Source organism: Pocillopora damicornis, chromosome 13 (assembly GCF_964200805.1).
Source record: "Pocillopora damicornis chromosome 13, jaPocDami1.2, whole genome shotgun sequence".
NCBI lineage: Eukaryota > Metazoa > Cnidaria > Anthozoa > Scleractinia > Pocilloporidae > Pocillopora > Pocillopora damicornis.
In genome coordinates, this window is record NC_142682.1 from 1965031 (window position 1) to 1988502 (window position 23472).

A 23472-nucleotide genomic window follows, 5' to 3' on the forward strand; every position below is an offset into this window, starting at 1 on the left:
GAGAGCTTTTATGGCTACAACTTTTACAAATAATGGCCAGACGAAATAGTGTATTCTATCCCTTGCACCTAAGCCGTGTCAACAATACAGAACAAACACAAATATTGTTGTCGAACTCTTTCTAGACGAGATGAAAACAGGCTAATCTCCATCTCCCTCACCAAGCTATTTTTAACTCGTTTAACCAGTAAAACTTTTCCATCATACCTGGAGACAAACCCTCCTGATTTGGACTTGTGCCAAGCTTCAGACTGCTGAGGAAACATCAATTCTGGCCGATACAGTACATCACCCAGCACGGATAACTCTGATTGAACGAGAGGACGAAGTTGGTCCTCAAGCAGTGAAACAATATCCTGTGATTTGGATAAACAAAAATTCCAAATTTAAAAGCAACAACGACCAATTCCTTCTTTCTCCTAACCAATTCACCAATGATGGATAGAAGCAACTTAAGGAACATAAATTCCGATCGTCTTGGTAAGAATTCTGGGTTTTGATTCAAACTGAAGGACATTTTGGAATCAATTGAGTAAGTTCAAAAGCGATCTCAGCCCAAAACGTAATGGCAGACGCCTGGAGACCTCTGGAGTCGACGAAATAAACTAATACTACCGTGAACTCCAGGCAGTGAGAGATTATTTTACCCTTTACGATGGCTAATTTACGTTTTCAACCCAGTTGTTAACACTAAATTACCTGCTATACTCTCCCACCGACGCAGCACCACAGTTTCTTTAGAAACTTACCCCTTTATTCAGAGATGAAAAAAGCCTTGGAGAGCACTCCACCAAAAAAAATTGGCATGAGAAAGCAACAATAGGCTTTGCCTGCATATTTCAAACACCTATTAAAGTGATGACATTGTTCGATATCTTTTAGACATTTTCACCCCCAAGGATGACCTTGTAGGTTTTTCTCCCTACAAGTATCAACACACTTCCAAGCAGATGGTCGTGGCAAGAAAAAAAATTCACCAATTACCAAATATTATTTGATTTAATACCAAATTTTCAGAGCTAAAATCACAAGAAATATAAAGCAGACAGTGTGAATAATGGATCCTTAGTTCTCGGGAGTGACAGGTTTACAAATAACGCTGTGATAGGCAACTATTAGGTTATCAGATGGATTTCATGCGCAGTTATCTCCGTGGCTCTTTTTCGCTCCGGTGTTGGTAAATAACACAAGTAAAGGACACTCACCTGCAACCCCTCAATAATGCTCCTATAGTCTCTAGAGAGGTTCATAATTGAGTCCCTTCGGCCCTTTCCGTGGCTGAGCCAGTGCCGAGTATGTTTCATCACCAACTGAGACCGAGTGAACAACGCTTGGATCTGGCTCTCAAGGTCTGCTGGGATTGCAATTCCTCGATTCCTTGCTGCAAACGAAAAAATAAGTCTTATAAAGTAAATCTAGTTTATGGAAGCTTCCTTTCCTTGAAATATAATATTTTGCAAAAGTTTGCAAGAAATGAAAACTCTTCACAATAATGACGGACAGGAAATTGTCACCATGTTGAGCAGAGATGGGGGGGGGGGGAAAGAGACATACTTCCATCCTGTAAGGGTGGGGGGGGAAGTAAAAAAAGTCTAGTGAAACTTCAAATCTCGACTGAAACCTGACAACACCTTTATTTTTTGGATGTCAGAGGACACTCATAAATTTACACTTAACCCTTTACCTCCTATGAGTGACTAAGAGAGAATTTCTCCTCACAATATCTAGACAATATCAAGTATAGAAGTGACGAGAATAAAGTAAAATATGAATCAGGGGATTATTAGCTGATCCAAAATCAAATTCTCCAAACTGACATCATAAGAATTGTATGGCAGACAATAAGAAGAATTACTAATGAGATCGTGGGAGTTAAAGGGTTAAGGGTCCAAGCACAAAACTTCCACACTCACCAACATCAGATAAGGTCTTGATACAAGTCTCCACGTGGTATTTCTGCGAGCCACTCATCCATGAACACTGTGAAAGTCGGAAGGCACCGCGGAGGAGACGAACGAACACGGGTTGTCGAGACTGAAAAAAACAAAAAAACGCAAACAGCTTAGGAAAACCTAACACCCAATGCTGCTCATTTCTGTATCTTGAATACCTTCGCATCTTGAACTGCGAAACGGAGTAGTATACAAATTTCTTCAAAACAAGGCGAAAAGTCTCTTAAAAAGTTATGGCTGACAGGATTTAAGGTCTAGAAAAATCCTCTTTTTTTGGAACGGACCAGGAACAAAGAGAAGAAAAAAAAGAAGAGAAACAAACATTCACCAAACCAAGAAAAATGACAAGTCCCCAGGCCTCTGGATTCTAGTGGTGCTATGCTCTACAGAAAAACTCTATGATGGGCGACGCCATCACAAGTTACATAAGTGAATTGAACTTCCATTCAAAGTACCTTTATTGTCGTACTAGAGTCGGAGAAAGGAGAATTGAAGAAAAAGGTTAACAAGTTCATGATGGTTTCTGTAGCGTATTTTTCTAACATGGTGTCCGTGTGAAGTCGATCAGAAGTGTTGTTACAAACCTGTGAAATAGAAAAAAAAAGTATGCCTCGAGAAATCATGGTTGATAAGCATGCGTTAAGGTGAAATTAAATTATTAAATATGAAAATCATAACTCCCTCCTTTTACCAAAACCATCTCCGAGTTCCAGGTGGGGTTCATGACGAAATAAGATAAAGTTTCAGATAATTTCTTTTTTTACAAATTATTCATAAGATGCTCTTTCTAAAAAAAAGCTACAATTCATCCGTTGAATCCCATGCTATACCGATCGAGAGCAGCCGTAAATAGATTTTAGACCTACATTCTACGTTCACTAACGCAATCGGCAAATTTCTCTTCTGATTCGCTATCTACCCTCAAATCTTTAAACACACCCAACAAATGAAAAGACAAACCCCTTCATTCCACAAAAAACACAAAAGCTCCCACAAATTATAACACAAACAAGGGAAAGGCTAAAAATAAAGTTAAATCACTCCTATCTTCTCAAATTACACCGACAGTTCACAGAAAACGAACGAGGGAAGCCAACGAGTGTCCCAGTGATTTCCACGATCCCACCTTTGTTTCATTCCAATTTATTTTATGCGCTTACCCGAGCCATGTCGACTAAAAAGTCCTCAAACAGAGTCCAGATGTGATTGCTGGTGTATATCTCCTTCATTTCCACCTCCGTGTCAACATAGCAGTGATTCAAAAAGTTTACATAGGCATTCTTCACCTAAAGAAAAAAATTAACGATAAGTTCCAAATCACTTACTATAAACAATGCGAAAGCCTGTTGGCGAAGACTCAAAAAAGTGTCCCGATAACAACCATGGGGAAGAGATACCTTGCAGAGTTTTCAAAACCTTTGGACAAACATTCAATCACTTACTGAACCTCGTAAGTATGACGCGCTAACTCTTACAGGCGACATTATTCCCAGTGTCTCTCACCTCCGAGATGCAATCCGGATGAGTGACAACTCGCACGATATCATCCAGCGGAAGTAAACTGTGACACTTGATTTCCGTGTACACGTTTTTGCCCTCGGTACAACAGGCCAGCAGTTCCACCAAGTTGATATGATACAACAGAGGGCCAGCTTCGTCCAGTCTCTCTCGTTCTCCCTGCATCATGTTCACAAGAGAGTTAAAGGACTGGGGATCACTGTAGAAGACCAGAACCTCCTCACCCACGTTTACTAACTAGAAAAAAAAACAGTATTGATTGTTAGATGCATTCTCCTTACTTCGAATGTGTTCCAGGCCCACGTAATGATAACTAAGGTTTTAATATACTCGGCCAAAATCAGACGGACCTGCCCGAAATCGCACGGATCCATCCGAAATTGCACCAACCTTCCGAACTCGATTTTAACTGTCCGAATAGAGACAGAAAGGTTCTGAATGGGATAAAAAGCGAATCAACGTCAGCATTCAGAAACAACCTTTAAAAATGAAGTTACGGGACAATATACCGGCCTCATTAACAAAAAGTTCAGTTGAGCGTACTAAAATATAAGCAGCATAAACCAAAGAAAAACTTACCTCAGCCATAACCATGTCCTGTGTTTTTCTAATTGACTGTCCTTCCGCCTTCACCAGGGTTTGTAAAGCTCTCAGATATTCAACATGGCGGCCCTGTGTCTCAACACAGTGAACGATATGTTGCACAACTTTCTCGGTGACCTCGTAACACAGCCCTGAGTTTTCCATGAAGATGTACCTCAATGTGTGAGCCTCTTTTAGCTGAGGACATAGATGGAAGCAAATAAGTCCTTGAAAGTTAAAAGGTTAAGACTGTACTGGAGCCAAGTGGCCCTGCCAGCAGGAGCTTATCCCGGTTTCCTTTGCATGAAACAATTAAGAGTATCACCAATCCCCCCCTTAATGGGATGCTCGTCCATCGCAAGGTCCCCCCCCCCCCCGCATTTCATCAGGCTCTAACCATTAGGCCCCAGTGTCTCCCGCTTCGTACTCTTTGAGAGCTAAATAATTATTATAGCTGACCACCATCGGCAACTCGCTCGTTAGCCGGCTAGCTATCGCTCCAATATTTACAAATATCTTACCCCTGGGGTGAGGAATAGATCCAGATGCTTGTGGAGAAGAGACTGGTTTTGTGGATTGCTCAGAGAGAAGTTTCGTAAGAACTCGTGGGCTTGCCCCATGATATCTTCCATCCTCAAGTCCTCATTCTGAAAAAACAAAACAGAGCAAAACAAAAATACAAAAAAAAAAAAAAACAGAAATTCAATCTTCAGTTTATTTGAAAAAGAATGACCTCAGCTGTCGCTCTGAGCGAGCGCTAAGATCAACTGAAAACTGCTGTCTAAACAAGGTATATGCTTTTCACTTTTCTTGAGCCTTCCATAGGGCTAAAACAGTTATTTGGACTTTTCAGGGGATATACAAACAAAAAAAATCAAATTTCAAAAGATTACAGAATTTAATACACAGTACTTCATTTAGAGCAATTTCCAATTGAATGACAAACATAAATCGGAATTGCTTTGTTTTTGTCTCACTTCGTCATGTGATCTCAACCAATCAGATTCAAAACTAAAACCAATCGCCACTTAGTCTCTCGCGTTTTCCTGCGCTTTATGCAAATTGCATCCGGGCTTTTTACTTCGAGTTCTTTTTGGCTCCTCGTGACATTTTTCTTTCTCCTGATTGGCTGTTGTGATTGCTCTAGTTTTTTTTGAGACACTAAATCGAAAGTTGATCTGAGCTTTCGAGTTTGCAGTTTACCTTTTCATACGGTATTTGTAGTAACTCTAGGACTACAGTGTGAGCCCCCATGTTTCTCAATAATCTTTGCTCGTGTTTACGATTTTTTACACTGGGTGTCCCATAAGAAGAAACACAAAGATTGCTGAGGCGTTCCAAAATCTGTTGGTTAAAAGAAAATAAAAAGTAAGTTTTTAGACATGTCACTACGCTCAAAAAGGTGTGCCTTAAGCCCACAGGCTTCCATGCTACCGCGACTTCCGCTAAACTTGCCAAATGAGAAGTCTCTTACCGCCTCAGTTTTCTTGTAGTTCTTTAGCGAAACAGTGTCTGACTGTTCGACCTCCAGCTCAATGGAACCATCGCTAACCATCCTTTGACGCTCTACCTGGAAAGTGAAAAGAAGATTCCCGTCTTTTCTCGTCCTGGCTCAAGAGAAACAGCGAAAATAATGACGCCTGTTTCGCAAGTGACTTTTCACAGAACCCACCTTTGGACCGCCTCCCTCGCTATCACTACTAGCCGGGTCCTGAGCACGTGAAAATAAAAATACCGTTATAAAGTAAAGCAGCAACAAAAACAGCTCAAAATAACCTTTAATAATATTAATCCAAAAGAGCTGAGATGTCGGTTGAATTTAAAGTTCCTTAGAGGCTTTTCCATAATTACTAACGAGTTCAGTTTTGAAGCCAATGACATTTATGTACGAGATTTAAAGACAGTTTTTAAGACACATGCTGGAGAGGCAAGTTCGCCATCACCGATTTTTTTTTCACCGTAACTGGTTCTTTTTTTTTTCTTTTTTTTTTTTCCGCCTCAAGCTTAGCGTTTCTACCAATTTCACCGCCTTTGTTCCCTTTTTCCAGCATGACAATTTCTTTTGATGGACGAAGTCACATGACATGACATGACATGACGAAGTCACATGACATGACATGACATGACGAAGTCACATGACATGACATGACATGACGAAGTCACATGACATGACATGACATGACGAAGTCACATGACATGACATGACATGACGAAGTCACATGACATGACATGACATGACGAAGTCACATGACATGACATGACATGACGAAGTCACATGACATGACAAAAACCCTATCACTCATTTCTCACGTGTGTCGTGTTCAAACTGACAACTTCCAGATCCTGCTGTTCCAGGCTATCTTTCCTCTGCTCCGGCTCCTTACTGCTGCTGCCTCCCTCCATCCTCAGCCCGACCAGCCCGGGTGTTATCTTCCTGACTCTGCTCTCGGTAGGAAGATCCTTCTTGCTCTTGTACACCCACAGCTCAGATTTTTCCACTAACAACCGAAGCTCGTCTAAATCAGACTTGATCTGTTTGTAGTTCTCCACATCACTATTGGACACCAGTAGCTGAACCTGTGCCGTTGAGATAGTAGACATTAACAACGCAGCGTTCAAACGACTGCGCATGGTAACGCTCGGTGTTGTGCTCTCAGGGTGTCAAAACCAAATTGTCTCACAGGAGTTATAAATAACAACACAAGCTTGTACTTCACGGTGTTTTAAAAGCGTCTGACCTTGTGTTTATAAAGCTCAAATCAAAATTGTAAATCAACAAGATAACCGTGATTTAATAGGCTTCGACGTAACCTAGGCGGATGTTCCAAATCATCGCTTCCCTGAACAGGAGCAGGATACGCTACTGGCACGCTAGTTAGCCACCACCCCTCCCCCCCCCCAACCCCGTCCCAACAACCCCTCCTTCCGCCCCTTAATTATTTTGTGGAGTTTTACTGACCTGTTTAAAAGCTTGTAACACCTCCTGCCTCTGACTGAAATGTCTGAAAAGAAGCTGTAAAGCTCCTGTCACCAGGGGAGGATAATCGTGCATACATAGGTAAAGCAGGACACGGAGAAAGGTGCGGCCCCCCTGACCATCAAGGTCAAGGTCAATTTCGTTAAGTCCCCTGAAACGAAAAAACATACAAATAAAAAGAAAAAAGAACTAGTCAGGTTTAGTGTCCAAAACGTCGCAATTACATGAAATCGTATTTATATGTCAGCCGTCAGATAGACTCATTCTAGAAAACAATAGATTTCCCTCTTTTTTTACATCGATGTTAACATGGATTGTAAAACGAGACTGACAGAAACGGGTTAAAAAAAAACCTTTTGATATTTTCAAGAAATAAACTAAGGAAAACTTACGTGGAGCCTCCAAATATAGCTTCAGCTTGCTGACTGATGTTTTCCAAATCAATCCCTAAAAATAAAATATTAATCAATAGAAAGTAAACCATTCTGTCACGGGTGTCCAGTTGGTAAAACGAAGCGTGAGGAGAAACGACGCGACGGTAGCGGAGGAGAAAAAAAACCAGGGAGATTTGGATCGATGCGTTCAATGAACTACGCGACGCGACCCAGTCCTCCCTCGTTTTCGCTCTGCCATCATGCTGTTTACTATTTCGCCATGTTTTATTAACTGAACGCCTGGGACAGAAAAAGCATGAGGAAAACAATCATACAAAGAAAATTGCATCACTCTTTCAGACGCATGCTTCACATCGGTACAGGCGGAGTTTTAATGCTTGGGCTTTAAAATAATTGATATATTTAAAAAATAAAATATCTTAAGACGATTCAACAGGTTTACTCCTTTATTTAAACAAAATTCATACTTTTCTGTGCAGAAACGGTTAAAGTTTTAAATAGAAATAACAAAAACCTGTTTTAATCATATAGAAACGTTTTTTATGTCATTATGGAAGGCAAAACATTTTCATGATATAATAATTACACTATTTCTCTTAGCGTTAAAACTTTAGCCATGAGTTTAGATCGTTTTAGATTTTTCCTGATGTTTACTGTGCAGGATCGTTAAAGCATCTAATTAACAAGCCACTTCCGGTTACATCAGAAGCGCACCCGCGAAATGTTCAGTTAATATTTAAACCTAAATTCCCTTACATCAGTATGCATATTCTCCATACTGTTCTCTACACATTTCCTAAGGTGCTGACAAGGAGAAATTGTTTAACAATCAAGAGCTTCTTTAGTTGGTGATCATTTCCTATATTCTCATGACCTTAATGTGTGATTCAGGGGTGATATTGTAAGGAGAAGTTAGATTTTAGTCACTTTTAGGGCTCGAGGGGCTAAGAAGGAGTTGAGTGTCTCTTGATGTTTAAATCATTTTAACGTTATGACGTACAGTTAGGAGGTCCAAGGTAATGAGGTACACCATCTTTATCAATTTTACAGCGTCTTTTATTTCCTGGAAATAAAACGTATAGATCAGCCAGTCAATAATTCAGCCCGTAAAAGGACTTTGCCACCGTCCACACCAAACTGGCTAAGTTTTAAAATGGATCGCTGTTTCAGCCCCTGATGAATGTTGGAATATGCGCGTGTGATGCTCCAAGGATTACGTGGCCATTGAATGTCACTGTTTTCGCAAAGCTCCGGTTATACCACGTGATCAAAGAGGCATTTTCAAATTCTTTTACTATAAAGACCGTTTTTGAAAGAGATCTCTTCCCGCTGACTAAAAATGCCCCTTGAGTAAAGACGGTAAGCCAAACTGAACTAAGAAAAGATAAAATTTACCCTATTAAGTTTACATGACGAATAGATCAAAGTTAAATTGATAAGGATAGTTTTAAGAAATATGTGTGCGTACTTGTGTACGTGTGCATGTGCGTGTATATGTGCGTGTGCGTGTTCGTATGCGTGTACGTGTACGTGTACTTTTACGAGTACATATTTTATAAGCGGCAAAAAAAAGTTGTACCATTCTCTCCTCCCATATCAGCCAAGCCTGCGTTACTTTCATCAAAATCTTTTTTGAAGATTGTCAGCAGACTGGAAATGCGATAATCAAGTCGAACGTTCATTATAAACTCCAGAATTTCAATTATCTTGGCCTTGGTCTCCATGACAACGTGGTCAATCTCGGTCTCGGGCTTGGGGCCTCCTTCAGGTTGCTGTGTAAGCCCCCATGGATCTTGGTTCCCTCCTAACGCCATACGTGTCATAATTGCGCCCAGATTGTGAATACTTCGCATCACATTGATCTTCTCACCAATCCCACCAACTGGAAAAAAAAAAAAAAAAGTCGAAGAGGTCAACATCGGATAAGTTACCCAACGGAATTCAACGGCTATGTGAGACCAAACAAAGTTTCCTCTTATGGTTTCACTAGCTCTGTCTGAATTTCCTCTCGGACTTCGTTAAAACAACAGCCCGAAAATGAAGAGCATCTTTTTTTTACGCCTTATCTCCCCAAGGCTTTCCCCGGAAATATTACCAGTATCACTTGATTTATGCCCAGATTTCCAGGCGCTCGTCCAATCATAATAATGTACCGAGAACACCTTACCTATCAAACTTTAACACCACTTTGCACGGTAAAATCAAAATAAATTATAACAATAATATGATTTTGACGATACGTTACTGCAACTTTATAATGATAGCAGTGGGAAATAACCTATTTTTCCCATGAGGCAGAGTTACCTTTGCCACGAAGCTACACACAGACAACACAACAAAATCTATCTTGCCTGTTGGTTTTTCTGAGGTTCTGATGCCGCCATGAGCTCGCTGCTCACAATCTACGATTGACAGCACTGTTTGAGTCAGACGAAGTAATTCACTGAAGCCATAGAAACCAAAGTAGATCAGATTCCTTGCGATCTGCACAACCTACGACGAGTATAGCAAAACAAACATGAGGCGTAACTCCAAAGAGAAATATAGACCAGCGACGGTCCAAGAATTTCTTATTTTAGGGTCCAAACTATGATAGAGCAAACTTTTTTTTTATCCACACTAAAGCCAAAATGAGATGAGAAAGATTTCGAGACAAGTAAATTCTGCTGGTGCGCAAATTTTGGTGTCAACAAAATTTGAGCACCTCAAGCCTGATATGGGAGAGAATGGGTCCCAAGATTTATGACTCTCCAATCAGCGAAGAAAAAAACTTGAACAACGATCTTGACCAATCAGAATCAAGGCAAAAACCAACCGCGAAGTGGTTCGTTTTCTACGCTTAGTGCAGGTAAGGTGTTTTGGCCTCGACTTCTGTTTGGCTGTGTTTTGTTTTCAACTTCTGTTTGAAATACTTCAAGATGGTGTTAAGTTACGGCCCTAACCTCAAAAGTAAGTTTATTTTGTTCCTTATCGCTGAAAGACCAAATGTTGCTGCTGATATTTTGAAGGTAATTCTCCACAAATGAAATAACTCCTGAAAATCTCAGTCTGTTCTCTTCCCTCTCCTCTCCAACTGCAAGATGCTGATCATACCTGAAGCCGAAATAAATACCTGTATTAACCTCGTTTTTCAATTCCCTAGTGATTCTGGCGACCTGATTGGTCGCTCGCTCGCAACCGCACCTTTTTACAAGCCATAAGAATGGAACAAAACAACCAATCAGATTTAAGTGCTTGTAAATTGTACCAAATACAATTGCGGAGAAATGTAATAAATACGAATGTTCCCTGTAGAAAGACAAACAAACAAAGAAATAGCAAATCAGATTTTGCTTGTGGCGGTCTACTCACATTTCAATGCTCATCTCAGTTGGGATCTCAGACCACAGTCTGGCGTACTTAACAGGTGTAACTGGTTCTTGAGGATCCCGATCTATGTGCATGTGGAGCATCAACCGACAAAAAGCCGCCCTTAGGTCACAAGACAGATCTTTGTCTGCCATGCATCTAAAGACATCACACACAAAAAAAATATCATCAACATCGTGAACTTCCTCAACACCCAGTTGTGCAAATACTGGTGTCCAAATCGACGGTGGGATTGGCTAACGAAGTATATCGTCCCTCAAGGGGGAAAGCTGTCAGAGAGTCACAGAGCTGTGCTGCTATTGGAGTAAAGCTTCTATTTTACCGAACTAAATTTTTTTGTTTTCTTCTTAAAGCTGAGGGTATTTTTTGGCGGTGCAAACAATAAGTCAAATACTCCTAGAAAGGCTCCCTTGCAGAAAATAAAGAACACCACGAAAATTAATTGAAAATGGAAATTATACGACACAAACCTAAGTATGAGGTCCACATCTAACTGCTTGCTGATGCTGTTGATAGCAAGATACTGTCTGTCCAGACACATCCGCGAAAACAGGTTTAACTGGTACCTAAACAAAAAAGGACGGTAAATTTAATTCAGTTCACTTAACTACACAGCCCAAGTGTATGTCTGTTGGTCGCCATCTAGTGAATGCATGAACTTCGTCAACAGTGGAAAAATTTGGTTCGTTTTTTTTTTTTGGAAACCTTGCTGACGAAATACGACTTCACCGTCGGCTTACATAAAGTAACAAGACAACATTGCCTAAGAATTATTATGTGTCAAATGCAATCCGGGACTTCATTAATTATTCCTTTTTTACGGTGATTTGTCCACAAAATTCAGACCACTCTCTCGTCCAATCAAATGTTTAAACAAAAACCAAGCGCGTCTTGATCACTCACTTTTTCCCGCGCTTCAAATACTCTCCTTAGTTTTACTCGGCCGTTGTGATTAATTTGGTTGTGGTTTCATTACACTTCATCGAAAAGCCCTCTGGGAAAAAAGTTAACGAACCTATAGTAATCCAGGATTTTGACGTCATCTTTGACTCCAATCTTAGCACCTCGTGCCAAGTCTCTTTGCGATTTTTTTTTGTTACCACTATCCCATACAAGGAACACTCCTCCGTCAATTATTCTGAAAACAAAACATTGAATTAAATGGCATAAAAGCATAAACTTGACTAATGAAAGTTTTGCCATTCTCATTATGTTGTTTACGTTTTCAAAATGCGTATACACTGCAGAGGTTGCAATAAAGGCCGATTACCGGTTGTCGGTAAGACCTATTACCGCCGTCTGTTCACCCTACATGCAAGCCTCGTGTTTGGGTTTCGCCTTTCAGTATAAAGTCGCCAATTACACCATAGGCAGCCGCTTATGGAAAAAAGCTATTGAAATCCCTGTACACTACATGTATACTGACATCAACATCACTCGTTACTCGTGACTCATGTTATAACACAAACTAAATCACCACATAATTTAGTGTTAACAACTGAGTTGAAAACGTAAATTAGCCACCGTTAAGAGTTAAAAGGCTGACGTTTCGAGCATTAGCCCTTCGTCGGAGCGACGACGTTTTCAACTCAATTGTTAACACTAAATTACCTGCTATACTCTCCCACCGACGCAGCACCACAGTTTCTTTAGAAACTTACCCCTTTAAATCACCACATAACTTAGAAAAAAATCAATAAACGTTTTAAGTTATACACCCTATAAACAATTTCTTACTGATTTACAAAATCAATTAGATTGTAAATTCCTGAAAAGAAAAATTTTGTAGAACTAACATTTTATTTTCCTCTGCCCTTTTGTTAAATTTTTCTCTCGTAATCATATTACTACTACTATTAAGAGCACCATTAAACATTCACTTATCCAATTATTTATCCACTGATTAATCTATGTATTTCAAATTTTATATCCTATGTTGAATGTCGGCTCCTACCTGGTTTCAATGAGCAGGTCTGAATTACTAGAGTAGAGCACGGTCTTACAGATTAGTTCCTGTGTTGCTGGGATGGCTGTGTTATTAGAGACACACAGGTCGGACAAGTAATCAAGAAACCTGTAAATTAGACAAAACCTCAGTCCACAATTATGTAAGTCTGGAAAAGACACTAATCCGTACATTCTCAAAAGTTCTTTCCAGTTTCTGTGACACGAGGAATGGATGGGAAGTATGATCACTAAAGGTTAACCACAGAATTCTTTCCCCTTTTTTCAGGTTTACCCTGACAGATCAATCATGCGTAATTTTATCCACGGGATACACAAGGGAACTATGAGAGGTAAGTGTTGAGCTCACGATCAACATATCACAATGATCCGGCCGGGGACCGACCCCAGAGCACTCGATAGGAAGTATTGGGTGCTAATTGGTAAGTTGGTGCGTCTCGCGTCTCTACAAGTCAATACCGAAATTCATAAAACTTTGCCATAAGTAGCATGACACACTTTCATAGCATTAGGAGCCATAAAACTATTATTTGGAAACTTTCCTACTTGCCTGCATTCTTTCTTCTTTCGAACTAAACTGACAAACGTTTCTATTTCTGTGCGAGTGATGTGTTTTTCCAACAGCTTTCTGTTGTTGTGGACCAGATCAGTTATGGTGTCTTCGGCCAGAATGTCATAGCCAATCTGGGCTTGCATGAAGCCAAACTGCTTGGCAATATACTCCTAAAATAAACATTACAATTCATCGTAAAAAGGATTGTGGTTCCTCGCTCTGGTGACGTACAAAAAGGACGATTTTAAAGTGAGTGTCGAAAGTAGATTCGGGAATGTTTTGATTTTGCGTTACTTCGCTCTGTGATTGGTCTAGAAAACTCACGCCATCCTCCCAACCAATCAGACGCACAACTAAAACCAATCTTGACTTGGATACCCACATTTTCCCGCGCATTTAGCAGCTTGCATGTTTTTATTTGAGTTCTCACTGGCCAATTATGATGTTAACCTTTGTGAATAGTTTATCAAAGCGAATCATAGTGTCATTCGCTCTGAAGAGGGGCTAACGCTCGAAACGTCAGCTTAGAAACTCTTCATAGTGGCCAATTTACATTATCAACTCAATGATAATAATGTCGATTGTTTTATTATCATACCTGGTTCTTGCGGTAATCTTGTTGCGAGTGTCTCAGCACCCTGTAACAGAGTCTGAATATGTGTCGGAGAGGGGCGTGTCTTGCATCCGAAAGTTCCTCAATCCCCATAAGAGGACCTAAACCTTTGTCAGTGAAAGGAGCTTTTAGAAGATGAAAAACCTACCGAGGAAATGGTCATAACTTTAGTCAGCCTCTTACAGGTGAGAAGAATGAGGTAAAAAAAGAAAAAAAAGATTCAGTCTGTACTTGAGGCAAGTAGCTCATCCAGCCGGAGCTTACCCCCCTCCCCCCCCCCCCCCACCAGAATTTCATCAGGCTTCCTTGACACCCCCTTTATACTCCTGGGTGGAGAGAGACTCTGTGAGAGCAAATTGTTTCGCACGAGGCTACAACATATTGTCCCTGCCAGGCCAACTCTTGAACCAGGACTTCTCGACTGGGAGTCCAGTGTATTGACCATCAGGCCACCACCTACCATTTTGACAAAAATTAAATTAGTAAAATGAAAAAATCGTAAAATACTTGTGAAAAATTCGTGGCTGGTATGACGCGGCGTTTCGTTCACGAGTTACAATATATAGATGAGGTCGAAAACATACAGTTGGGAATCCTTCTGTGATAGAGGGCCAGACGGCTTACATCTTGCCTTCGCAAACGGAACTTTGAGCGCGATGCTCGACGAGGTCGCGTGAAATTTATGAAAAGTATCTGACGAGTCTCTTGGTCGAGACGAAACGCTGCGTCATCCCAGCCACGAATTTTCCCTTAAATTAAATGCTTAGTAAAAAAGCCGATCTATCAAGCCAACCTCTTTTAATATATACTGTTCCCTCATCAACTTCTGTCTGTCTCTATTTGGATTTTGAACAGAAATATTAAGGACGTCTTCCCTTCCAGTGTCATGTTCCGTCACGAAGTAAACAAGATCAGATAACAGCTGTGTCACAAATCTAAAAAAAAAGATGAAATTAATGTATTTGTCATCAATAAGTTTTTCAAACTAAATGAAGGTTTATATCAAAGTCTTTTCCCAAAATACGGAGAGCTTTTGTTTTAAAACGAGACCATGGAGCAAACAAAATTCATTTTTACAAGAAAAGTTTGGCATTTGGCTTCATTTTGAAAGTGAGGCCGTTTAGAACTTGGAAAAGCCTATGTGGGCAAAAGGGATGCGGCAAGAGCGCCTGCTTCCCACTGCTGTAGCCTGGGTTCCACTTACGGTCTTGGCGTCATAAGTGTGTAAAGTTTGAGATTTTTTCAGAGTTCCTTAGTTTTTACCCCTTCACAAAAACAAACACTCAAAATCCTAATTATCACATTTACCGTCTTTCATGCTGAGTGTAATTTGCTGTTTCCATTTTGTTTGCAAAAGAGCCCAATACTTTACTGGCATCATTGGCAAAATCCAAATCTCTCACTTCAGCTGGAGGGACTGGAACAATTGCAAACGCTTCTTTGTCTTCTTTGATACTTGCTGTACCAATCTGAATAAGTGCATGAGACATGTAAACCGCATGAGGCAAAGTTAATTAAGCTGTCATTGTTCCACAGCTTAACTGTCAGTTCAAACAGCATGTTTTCCTTCTTTACCATTTCTCGATTCTGCCTCCAGGTGAAAAACTTTCACTTTCGAGCATCGACGGCAATTAGTAACTGAACACAAATAAAACCTAAACTTTAAACCCAGGCCTCCGATGAAGCACCCGAGTTATAAAACGGATCAAAACAGAACACCTCAAAGGCTTCTAATGAAAAGAAGAACTATAATTTAGAACATGATGTTTGTAATGAAATTTTTACCTTAAGCATGACAGGTCGCTCTTCACTCTTGTCAATAGGTATTGAAGTGGAATGCACCCAGGTGTTTGTGCAGAGATGTCTCAGACGAACATAAGATGACCTTCATAATCGAAAAAATGAAAAAAAAGGTAAGTAAAAGGAAACACTCACCTGAAAAATTCGAACTGAATTTAATTCAGATCGGTTAAGAGTTAATTAATTTGCAATACAAATTTCACAGTAAGCCTTTGATTATCACCTTGGCACTAATGAGTCTGCTCTTGTCAGTGTTGTAGGATCCAGCTCAAAAATTGAGGCTACATCGTTTCCATGTGGGACAGGAACAAGGTGACACACAGCTCCATTGCCTTTCAGTTTTTGTCTCGTTGTGTCTTTCGTAGGGTCATCATCGGCCTAAAAAAAAAGAAAAAAAAAAGTCCATCATAATCTTTCCACTAAATCTCTAATTATTAGATCCTTTCAAAAAGATCCTCTATTGTCATCAAATATTATTATCAGATTGTTCCATTATTTTCCCTTTTCCTTCTGGGATATCAATTAGGAGATTATAAGTTGATCCAATACCAAATTTTCCAAACTAACATCACAAGAACTGTATGGCAGACAGTAAGGAGAATTACTACAGAGATCTTGGGAGTTCAAGAGATAAAAGTATTTTCCCTTTTACTGATTGGTTGCTGAGATTACTTTGCTTTTGGTTTTTGCGATACTCAATCACAAAGTGCTCCACAATGAAAGAGAAAATAGAAATAAAAGAAAAGAAACATCATGAAAAGGGTATTCTTCACCTCTGCTGCCAAGTAATCTCCAGTGGCCAGATGTTTGAATCTGAACAAACCATTCCAATGCCCAGCCCCTCCCCGGCAAGGATCGTGTTGGACAACCTGTTAAATCAATTATCAGTCAGTACAGATTCAACATTAGAAAACGTTTCTTTCTTCTGGTACAGAACTCAAATATGTTTATGCTCTTCCTTAAAACATGAAGGTCTTCTGAATCACCTCTACTTCCCACAGCGCTTTGGAACTTGTGGCTGATGTGGCTGTCTGTCTTGCTGTAGTTCTCAGAAACACATATGACTTCTTTTTGTAATCATCTGCTGTCAAAAACTTTTCCTGCTCTGCATGAAACAATCTGACTACATCACCCTGTCAAGGAGAAAAACACAGCACTTTTTCCGATGAGCCACGGTGCAAAATAAAACATTCACTACTACCAGTTTCTGCAGTGACCCCATCCCCATGACAACAACATACTTTATCATACAACTAGCTTTATGACTATGCAAGACAAAGAAAATCTTGTCCTCTGATTGGCTACTGAAACCTGCCTTTGCCACTTTAGGATTGCATACTTTGCTTGCACAAAAACAAGAAATCCAGCAGAATCACACTCACCCCTTTCAAGACCTCATCACTGTTGTCTTCATAGGCAAGAAAGAGTGATATCTTCCAACTTGTATTGCAGTTCACAGAGTTGACCTAAAGGAAGAACAGATACGCATGAATAAAATGAACTATTATGCCTAAGAAAACTGCAGCTACTTGTCAAATGAAAGCACTGCCTCTTTTGTTAAAAATGTTATCCTAGCTTGAAAAACTCACATGTCACAGTGTTTCATGAATCAAAAAATTTAAAAGGGAAAACTTCAAACCTCACTTTAACTTGCCTTTCTGCAAAATCCCCCATCACATGTTAATTTTGGGCTTGATCATATGTCACATTTAAACCTTTCACCACCCTCTTAGATCAGTATTCAGAGGATGTCTAATAACTGGAAAATTTTTAGCACCTTCCTGGTTACTTTCTTAGTGAATTTTACCCTATTCAACTTGAACTCTTGAGAACTCAAACTTTTTTCTGGATCTTCCTTAAAGATTTGCATTAATGAAAGTCTAGCAACAAACAGAAATGTTTTTAAGCTAACCTCCTTACACCCTGGATTGTCGATAAGTTCTTGGTTGCTTGCATGAAGTGGTTGACCTGCATTGACTGGGTTTAATATAACTTTGTCTCCGATGACAACCTACAGAAGAGGACATTGTATGTTTCAATCTAGTTAACATAACCTTGGTTCTCAGAAATGTCGACACCTAAATACAAAAACCTGTATTCTACCAACCTTGTCTCCAGAAGATCTCAGCTTGTAAAATGGAACAACATAAAACCAAGATCCCTAGTAAAAAAATTAAAGGTCATTGTATGAGAATTGTGATAGTCTAAATAGATGATATTAGCTGAGCCCTGAATGCTCTATCCAATGAGATTTAACCCAAGATCTGATTGTTAACTCTCTCCTCTGACTGTTACAAATTTCCTTGTAAATTAGTTTCAAGGATTTGGTAATTGATCCTTATAACAACTTCTACATGATAAGTTTGATTACTCTAATTGATATTGTAGGGGAAAGCTACATGATATTAAAAAATTCTGGGTGTTTTTGAAAGGTTTAAAACCTTATCTTGGAAGCATGAATGTACTACTGATCTTTCTTTCAGATAGTAGTCTATAGATTGCCTGGCAGTTGAACATTGCATGCAGGTAAAACAGAAATTGTTACAATATTCAAATCATAGCTTAGGGGCAAAGGTCACAAGCCTCCTAGATTAGTTTTAAAGAGAAAAAGTTTGACTCTATGCCATGCTCTCAACATCATGCTTTTCTGAGCCACAACACCTTCTCCATTTTGGTGTGATAATTTATTCAATAACTGCATCATTCTGTATTTTCTTGAAAATTTCTTAAAATGCTACTGAGAGAGAATTAACTCGGCAGAATTTTTTTACCTCATTTCCATTAGTGTCCAATGTAACCCGCATGGCATTCTTCTCCCTCAAGGCTGGAAGTCGCTTGTTTACTGTCAGAAACTTGTTGCTCTTCACATGTAGCAGCTTTAAGTGTTGATGTTGGACAAATAATTTCAAAAGTTAGCTCTGTACCATTCATGAAGATCTCAAATATTCAAGAATTTTATATGTGTTCTGCCCAATTACATTGGGGATCAGATCACACAAAGAAACCATAAACTCGTAATTATAGCATACAGTTTCACTCAGTTATTTCATCTGCAATTCAATCCATTAGTTGTGTCACCTTCTCAAACTACTACTACTACTGCAAACATTTTCAGAATTAGTTATTTTAAAAAAAACTTTCTGAATTTGATATTTAGTAATAATCAAGTTTGATGTTTAGAGTTATAACTTAAGACAAAATGGTTTTTGGTCTATCCACAGCCAGCATAATATTTTTCAGGAAAAAAATCAGTTTGCTGACTAACAGTATAATCAAAAATAACAAATACTTTTGGTTATAAAGCTTTGAACTCAAAAATCATGGCTGCAGTATACCTGAATGACTCCTCCATATTCTACCACACTTCCCAAACATTTCTTGTATTCAGAATCATTCTGTTTCTTTTCCAACTCTGCAGCATGCTGAAATAACATTCAAGAACACCTTAGTCCAATGCTCAAGTTGTCTTACAGTGTGTAAACATTATATTTGATAGTCAGGTTATGACTTTTACTATAAAATGACAGTGTTGGATGGAAGTAAATCCCTGGCAGTGGAACAAATAACAAAGCTTTTGCAGGGCCATTAATAATATTTCTGTTTAAACTGTGTAAGTAGTTATCCATAGTTGTTAATCTTTTTCCTCGTACAAGTGACTAATATCTAATTTCTCCTTACAATATCACCCCTGAATCACTGATTAAGGTCATGAGAATAAAGGAAATGATCAAAAATCAAAGAAGCTCTTGATTGTTTAAAAAGTTCTCCTTGTTAGCACCTTTAAAAATGTATCAAGAACAGTATGGAGAATATGCATACTGATGTTAGGGTGTAAAGGATTAATGAGCCTGAGTGTCAAATCATATGTCTGGTAAATGTTGTGGGTTAAAATGAAATTCAGGAAGAGAATGATATCAAACTTAGATTGATTTGTAATATCCTCTGTTAAAGGAATGTAGTACAGCATCAGAAGTACTACTCGTCAAGTTGTAGAATTGACTCCTACTGGGAGTACTTCGCTTCTTTGTTTTTGAGTTAATGCCTGTGTCAGTCAATGATAAAAATAACATCACCATTCACAGAAATATGACAATTTATCTGGAATAAAGGAAATACAGAACTTAGTCCATTTAATATCGTTTTGACCTTCGCATTGAAAAGCCCAATATAAGGCTAAAGTGTTGAATTTCCTTTCGGATCAATATCTCAAAAGTCAGACTGCTTCTACATCATAACCATAAACACAGTTAAAACATGTCAAATATAAACTGATTTTAAAGTTACTTCAGCATTCCTTTAATTTAAATTTACCCAAGTAAAACCAGTATTTTTATATAAAGCTCTCTAATTCTGGGATAAATTTCTTCAAATGGACCAATTTACAGCCTTATGCTCACTAATTACCGGTATTTGACAAAGAGGCATTCATGGGACACAGAGCCGACAGTGTAAATCTAATTAACACTTCAACTAATTAACATTTCCCTAATTTATTCAAGTCAAATTATTACATCACACTGTATAATTCCAAGAAAAGAAAAAAAAAACCAGCCCTGTTTGTAAAGCGCAAGTTTCTGTATATTGATTGTGTTTAGTAAAGATGTAACAAAATATCAAACTTCCACTTCTCCCTTTTAAAACCCATCTTTTTTCAGGGCTTTGTCCTCTTCTTTGGAAGATCCAATATCACTAATTACTGCTATTGATTTCTTAAAATATCTGCAGCCACAATTTTCTAATTCTGTTAGTTGCTACCAAGACATGGAATAAAATTCAAAAAAAAAAAAAATAGGAAATCTAGTTTAAGTTATGTTTCTGTCTCATCAGGTATTAAAACTAGTGACGCTTCTTTAACTATTTACTGTCGGTGTCACACATCATGTAAAGACAGGTCAGCTGGACGACGTAGTAGTTCACAAGAGCAAGTTATTCATACAGTAGTCAACAATGAATCATTTTTATGACAATCAGAGGATCACTGGCAGCGTTCAACCCTTGAATGACTTCATAAATTCTGTGACAACTCGCATAAGGAAGAAGTTGTAATGAGCAATTACTGTCTGTTATTCGCTGGAACAACTGCAACTTTGTGCAAAACTATTAGAACAAAAACCCCATCTTAAAATTCAAACCATATTATTATCAAAATGGCACAAGTTAACTGTAAGTTTATATTCATAAATAATCAACAGTTGCCTTCAATGGTTTCATACACGGCTCAATTGTTACATATATTAAAAATTCATGGTTTGGAATGAAATTAAGGAGATAATTACTTATGTTACAATTGTATTTATTATTTGTTTGGGGGGAGGACAAATGTATAAATATTCACAGATTCAAACTACAATACCAGTTGAAGCCTATTTCCATTAAAAAAAAAAGCCGCCAAATAATCTTAAAGAGTATATTCAATTATGGTTCTGAAATGTGAGTTGAAAATTTAACCTGATGTAAATGGCTGTTCTTGTCAACAGCTGTTTTCAGTTTTGGCATAATTAACCAAATAAATAAACAGCCAAGCTTCAAGTTTTTAAATTAGCCGATTTAAATTAATGCTATTGTTTGGAAGCTGCCAATTACATTGTTACACAAAAGATAAATGATTATGCCATGTGTAAGACATTTAAATAAAAAAAAATGTTACTATCAAATGCTACACATGGGTTGACATAAGTCATAGCAATAATTCTCTTGGCTCTTTAATCCCATAATTCAGGCTCACAGATTAACAATGTTCAAATATTAGCAAATTAATCATGTTGGCTTATAAAGATCTGTATTAAAACTATCCTGTAAAGATAGCTGGTACAAAGTCACAGGGCATTGAAAAGTGAAACAATTTTCTCCTCAAAAAGCTTGAAAGTAACAGACTATGATTCCTAAAGAAGTATTTTGGTCGATACTGTCCAACCAAACAATTGAAATTGAACAATTGCCAATAGGCTAGGAAAGCCAATTAGCATTCAAGTATAATAAAAATGTCCTGTTTCTTGACTGTATAAGGGAGAATGTTTCCCCCTGTAATAAAATTACCTTCGCAACAAAATTATAATTGTAAACTTATCGTTCTTCCCTTCAATCTCCCAGCTGTATGCTACTGTTATTAAAACTGAAATATTGAGCACAAAACATCGGATAAAGGTGAAAAAAACCAAAACAGCTGTCCTCGATTTCTCAAGGCACAGTTGTACGCTGTCGGAGATCAGAAAACGGCAAAAATACAGTTTATTTCGTAAAAATGTTTCCCTTCCACGTTGGTTTGTCGGCTCGATTTTAGTGTTAACACCTAACAAACAATGAATTTCTTTGAGCCAACAGAATAATATTTCCTAACAATCTATTATGCAAATTACAAGTAAGAAATGCTAGAGTCTTAAATCATCAAGTCAAAAAGACTGATATATTTCTCTACGAAAAATACAAACGTTCAATTTTTTTTTATGTTAGTTAATTTCTGATCGCAAAGCATACCGTTTGTTTAATACCAACTTACGACTAGTCCAAAAAATCCAAGCTTTACTGCTGTCCTTATTATTTTCAATAGGCTCTCAGACCAGCCGAAGTTTCCCCCCGAGTTATGTACACAGTTGATCGAGATCGAATACACTTTCGACAAGGAACTTCTTTGAAAATAAACATGACCTCTAAGCATTGAATATTAGTCACAAAACCACGACATACTCCTAGACTTGGCTACCAGGGGTCGATAATAAAACACCTGAGTGAAAGACGTGAAAAAAAAAATAAATGTCTAATTAGGCGCTACGTTAATTTCCATGCACTTCTCTACAATACAAAAACATGCTTTTGAAATTGAGTCCGAGTTTTATCGGAGACACGGATGTAATTGATGATATGAAGTCGCAGAGAATAATGTGTTTTAAAAATTCCTTCGTCAGCGTGTACAGGAAGTGCAATTTGTCGCTCGGGTTAAAAGGTGTCAAAATATCTAATCCCTCGCAAGAATGAAAGTTGGTATTGGAAATATATAAAAATCAAGGCATTGCTTGAATAAACATCGCTAACTTACATGAAGTTTTTTCAGTAACACGGCATCTGTGGCGCTTGTAGTCGGTTTCGCAGCCTTCCAGAATTGTTTTTGGGCAGAGTAACGATTGGAAGGACAAACCTTGAATAGGCAGTCTGCAAATCGAAAACACGGATGTGGCAACACGTTTAGCTGTTAAATGCATGCACTAAATGGTGTATTTAACGGACGATCAGACGAACCCACCTCGGAACTTTTTCGGTGGATTGTTCAGGTCGCCTGCAGAAGGTTGCACAACACATCTATCATCGATCAGCCTAGAAAAGTAAAACTTGATTAGAGAGGAAAATATGACACGAAAAGAACAGATGAACAGGCGAATAACGTAATCTATGACTCGGCCATTTACCCAAGTGTGCTAATAAATCCATTTACAGTTCCTTCGGCGAACAGGGAGACTATATCACCAATGTGTAGTAGGCTTGTCTGCTGGGTCATGTCGAAATCTACGGAACCCGCAAACTTCGAATTTCCGCGCGTCGAATCACAGAACAATTTCAAACATTGCAATTCCACATAAATGTGGATACCGCTGAAATAGTCATCTCGTGATGTTCATGGCCGTTTCTTTGCGCTGCTCTACAAAGGAATCTAACGTAAAAATAAACAAACCGAATATAAGCAAGTTGAATAAAAGATGGTAGCTCTCAAAACTTGCTACCCTTGAGAAAGTTTACATAGAGCCTGGGTTCAAGGA

At 38.6% G+C, this 23472-nt stretch overlaps 1 protein-coding gene across 3 annotated transcripts in view; it reads right to left on the minus strand.

Moving 5' to 3' along the window:
- LOC113677866 (inositol 1,4,5-trisphosphate receptor) overlaps window positions 1-23467 on the minus strand; it is a 36092-nt gene extending 12625 nt beyond the window's left edge. Inside the window, exons 1-38 of one of the 3 annotated variants that reach the window (XM_089191026.1) lie at window positions 23125-23464; window positions 22962-23032; window positions 22758-22870; window positions 19060-19146; window positions 18496-18600; window positions 17832-17885; window positions 17637-17735; window positions 17107-17190; window positions 16711-16857; window positions 16498-16593; window positions 15948-16102; window positions 15710-15809; window positions 15233-15393; window positions 14718-14859; window positions 13910-14068; window positions 13309-13481; window positions 12748-12867; window positions 11809-11931; window positions 11264-11359; window positions 10776-10931; window positions 10367-10517; window positions 9776-9917; window positions 9004-9306; window positions 8425-8487; window positions 7422-7476; window positions 7012-7180; window positions 6363-6629; window positions 5725-5763; window positions 5527-5622; window positions 5256-5396; window positions 4574-4699; window positions 4050-4250; window positions 3456-3707; window positions 3113-3238; window positions 2408-2536; window positions 1914-2034; window positions 1206-1381; window positions 208-356 (exon numbers count right to left, since the gene is read on the minus strand). In XM_089191026.1, the coding sequence (XP_089047152.1) occupies window positions 208-356; window positions 1206-1381; window positions 1914-2034; window positions 2408-2536; window positions 3113-3238; window positions 3456-3707; window positions 4050-4250; window positions 4574-4699; window positions 5256-5396; window positions 5527-5622; window positions 5725-5763; window positions 6363-6629; window positions 7012-7180; window positions 7422-7476; window positions 8425-8487; window positions 9004-9306; window positions 9776-9917; window positions 10367-10517; window positions 10776-10931; window positions 11264-11359; window positions 11809-11931; window positions 12748-12867; window positions 13309-13481; window positions 13910-14068; window positions 14718-14859; window positions 15233-15393; window positions 15710-15809; window positions 15948-16102; window positions 16498-16593; window positions 16711-16857; window positions 17107-17190; window positions 17637-17735; window positions 17832-17885; window positions 18496-18600; window positions 19060-19146; window positions 22758-22870; window positions 22962-23032; window positions 23125-23213 (5036 nt within the window). In that variant the 5' untranslated portion in view covers window positions 23214-23464. Of the gene's footprint in view, window positions 1-207; window positions 357-1205; window positions 1382-1913; window positions 2035-2407; window positions 2537-3112; window positions 3239-3455; window positions 3708-4049; window positions 4251-4573; window positions 4700-5255; window positions 5397-5526; window positions 5623-5724; window positions 5764-6362; window positions 6630-7011; window positions 7181-7421; window positions 7477-8424; window positions 8488-9003; window positions 9307-9775; window positions 9918-10366; window positions 10518-10775; window positions 10932-11263; window positions 11360-11808; window positions 11932-12747; window positions 12868-13308; window positions 13482-13909; window positions 14069-14717; window positions 14860-15232; window positions 15394-15709; window positions 15810-15947; window positions 16103-16497; window positions 16594-16710; window positions 16858-17106; window positions 17191-17636; window positions 17736-17831; window positions 17886-18495; window positions 18601-19059; window positions 19147-22220; window positions 22446-22757; window positions 22871-22961; window positions 23033-23124 lie in introns of those variants that run through there. The other 2 variants (XM_089191027.1, XM_089191028.1) reach the window with 2 other exon arrangements.
- Between the last annotated feature and the right edge of the window lie 5 nt (window positions 23468-23472).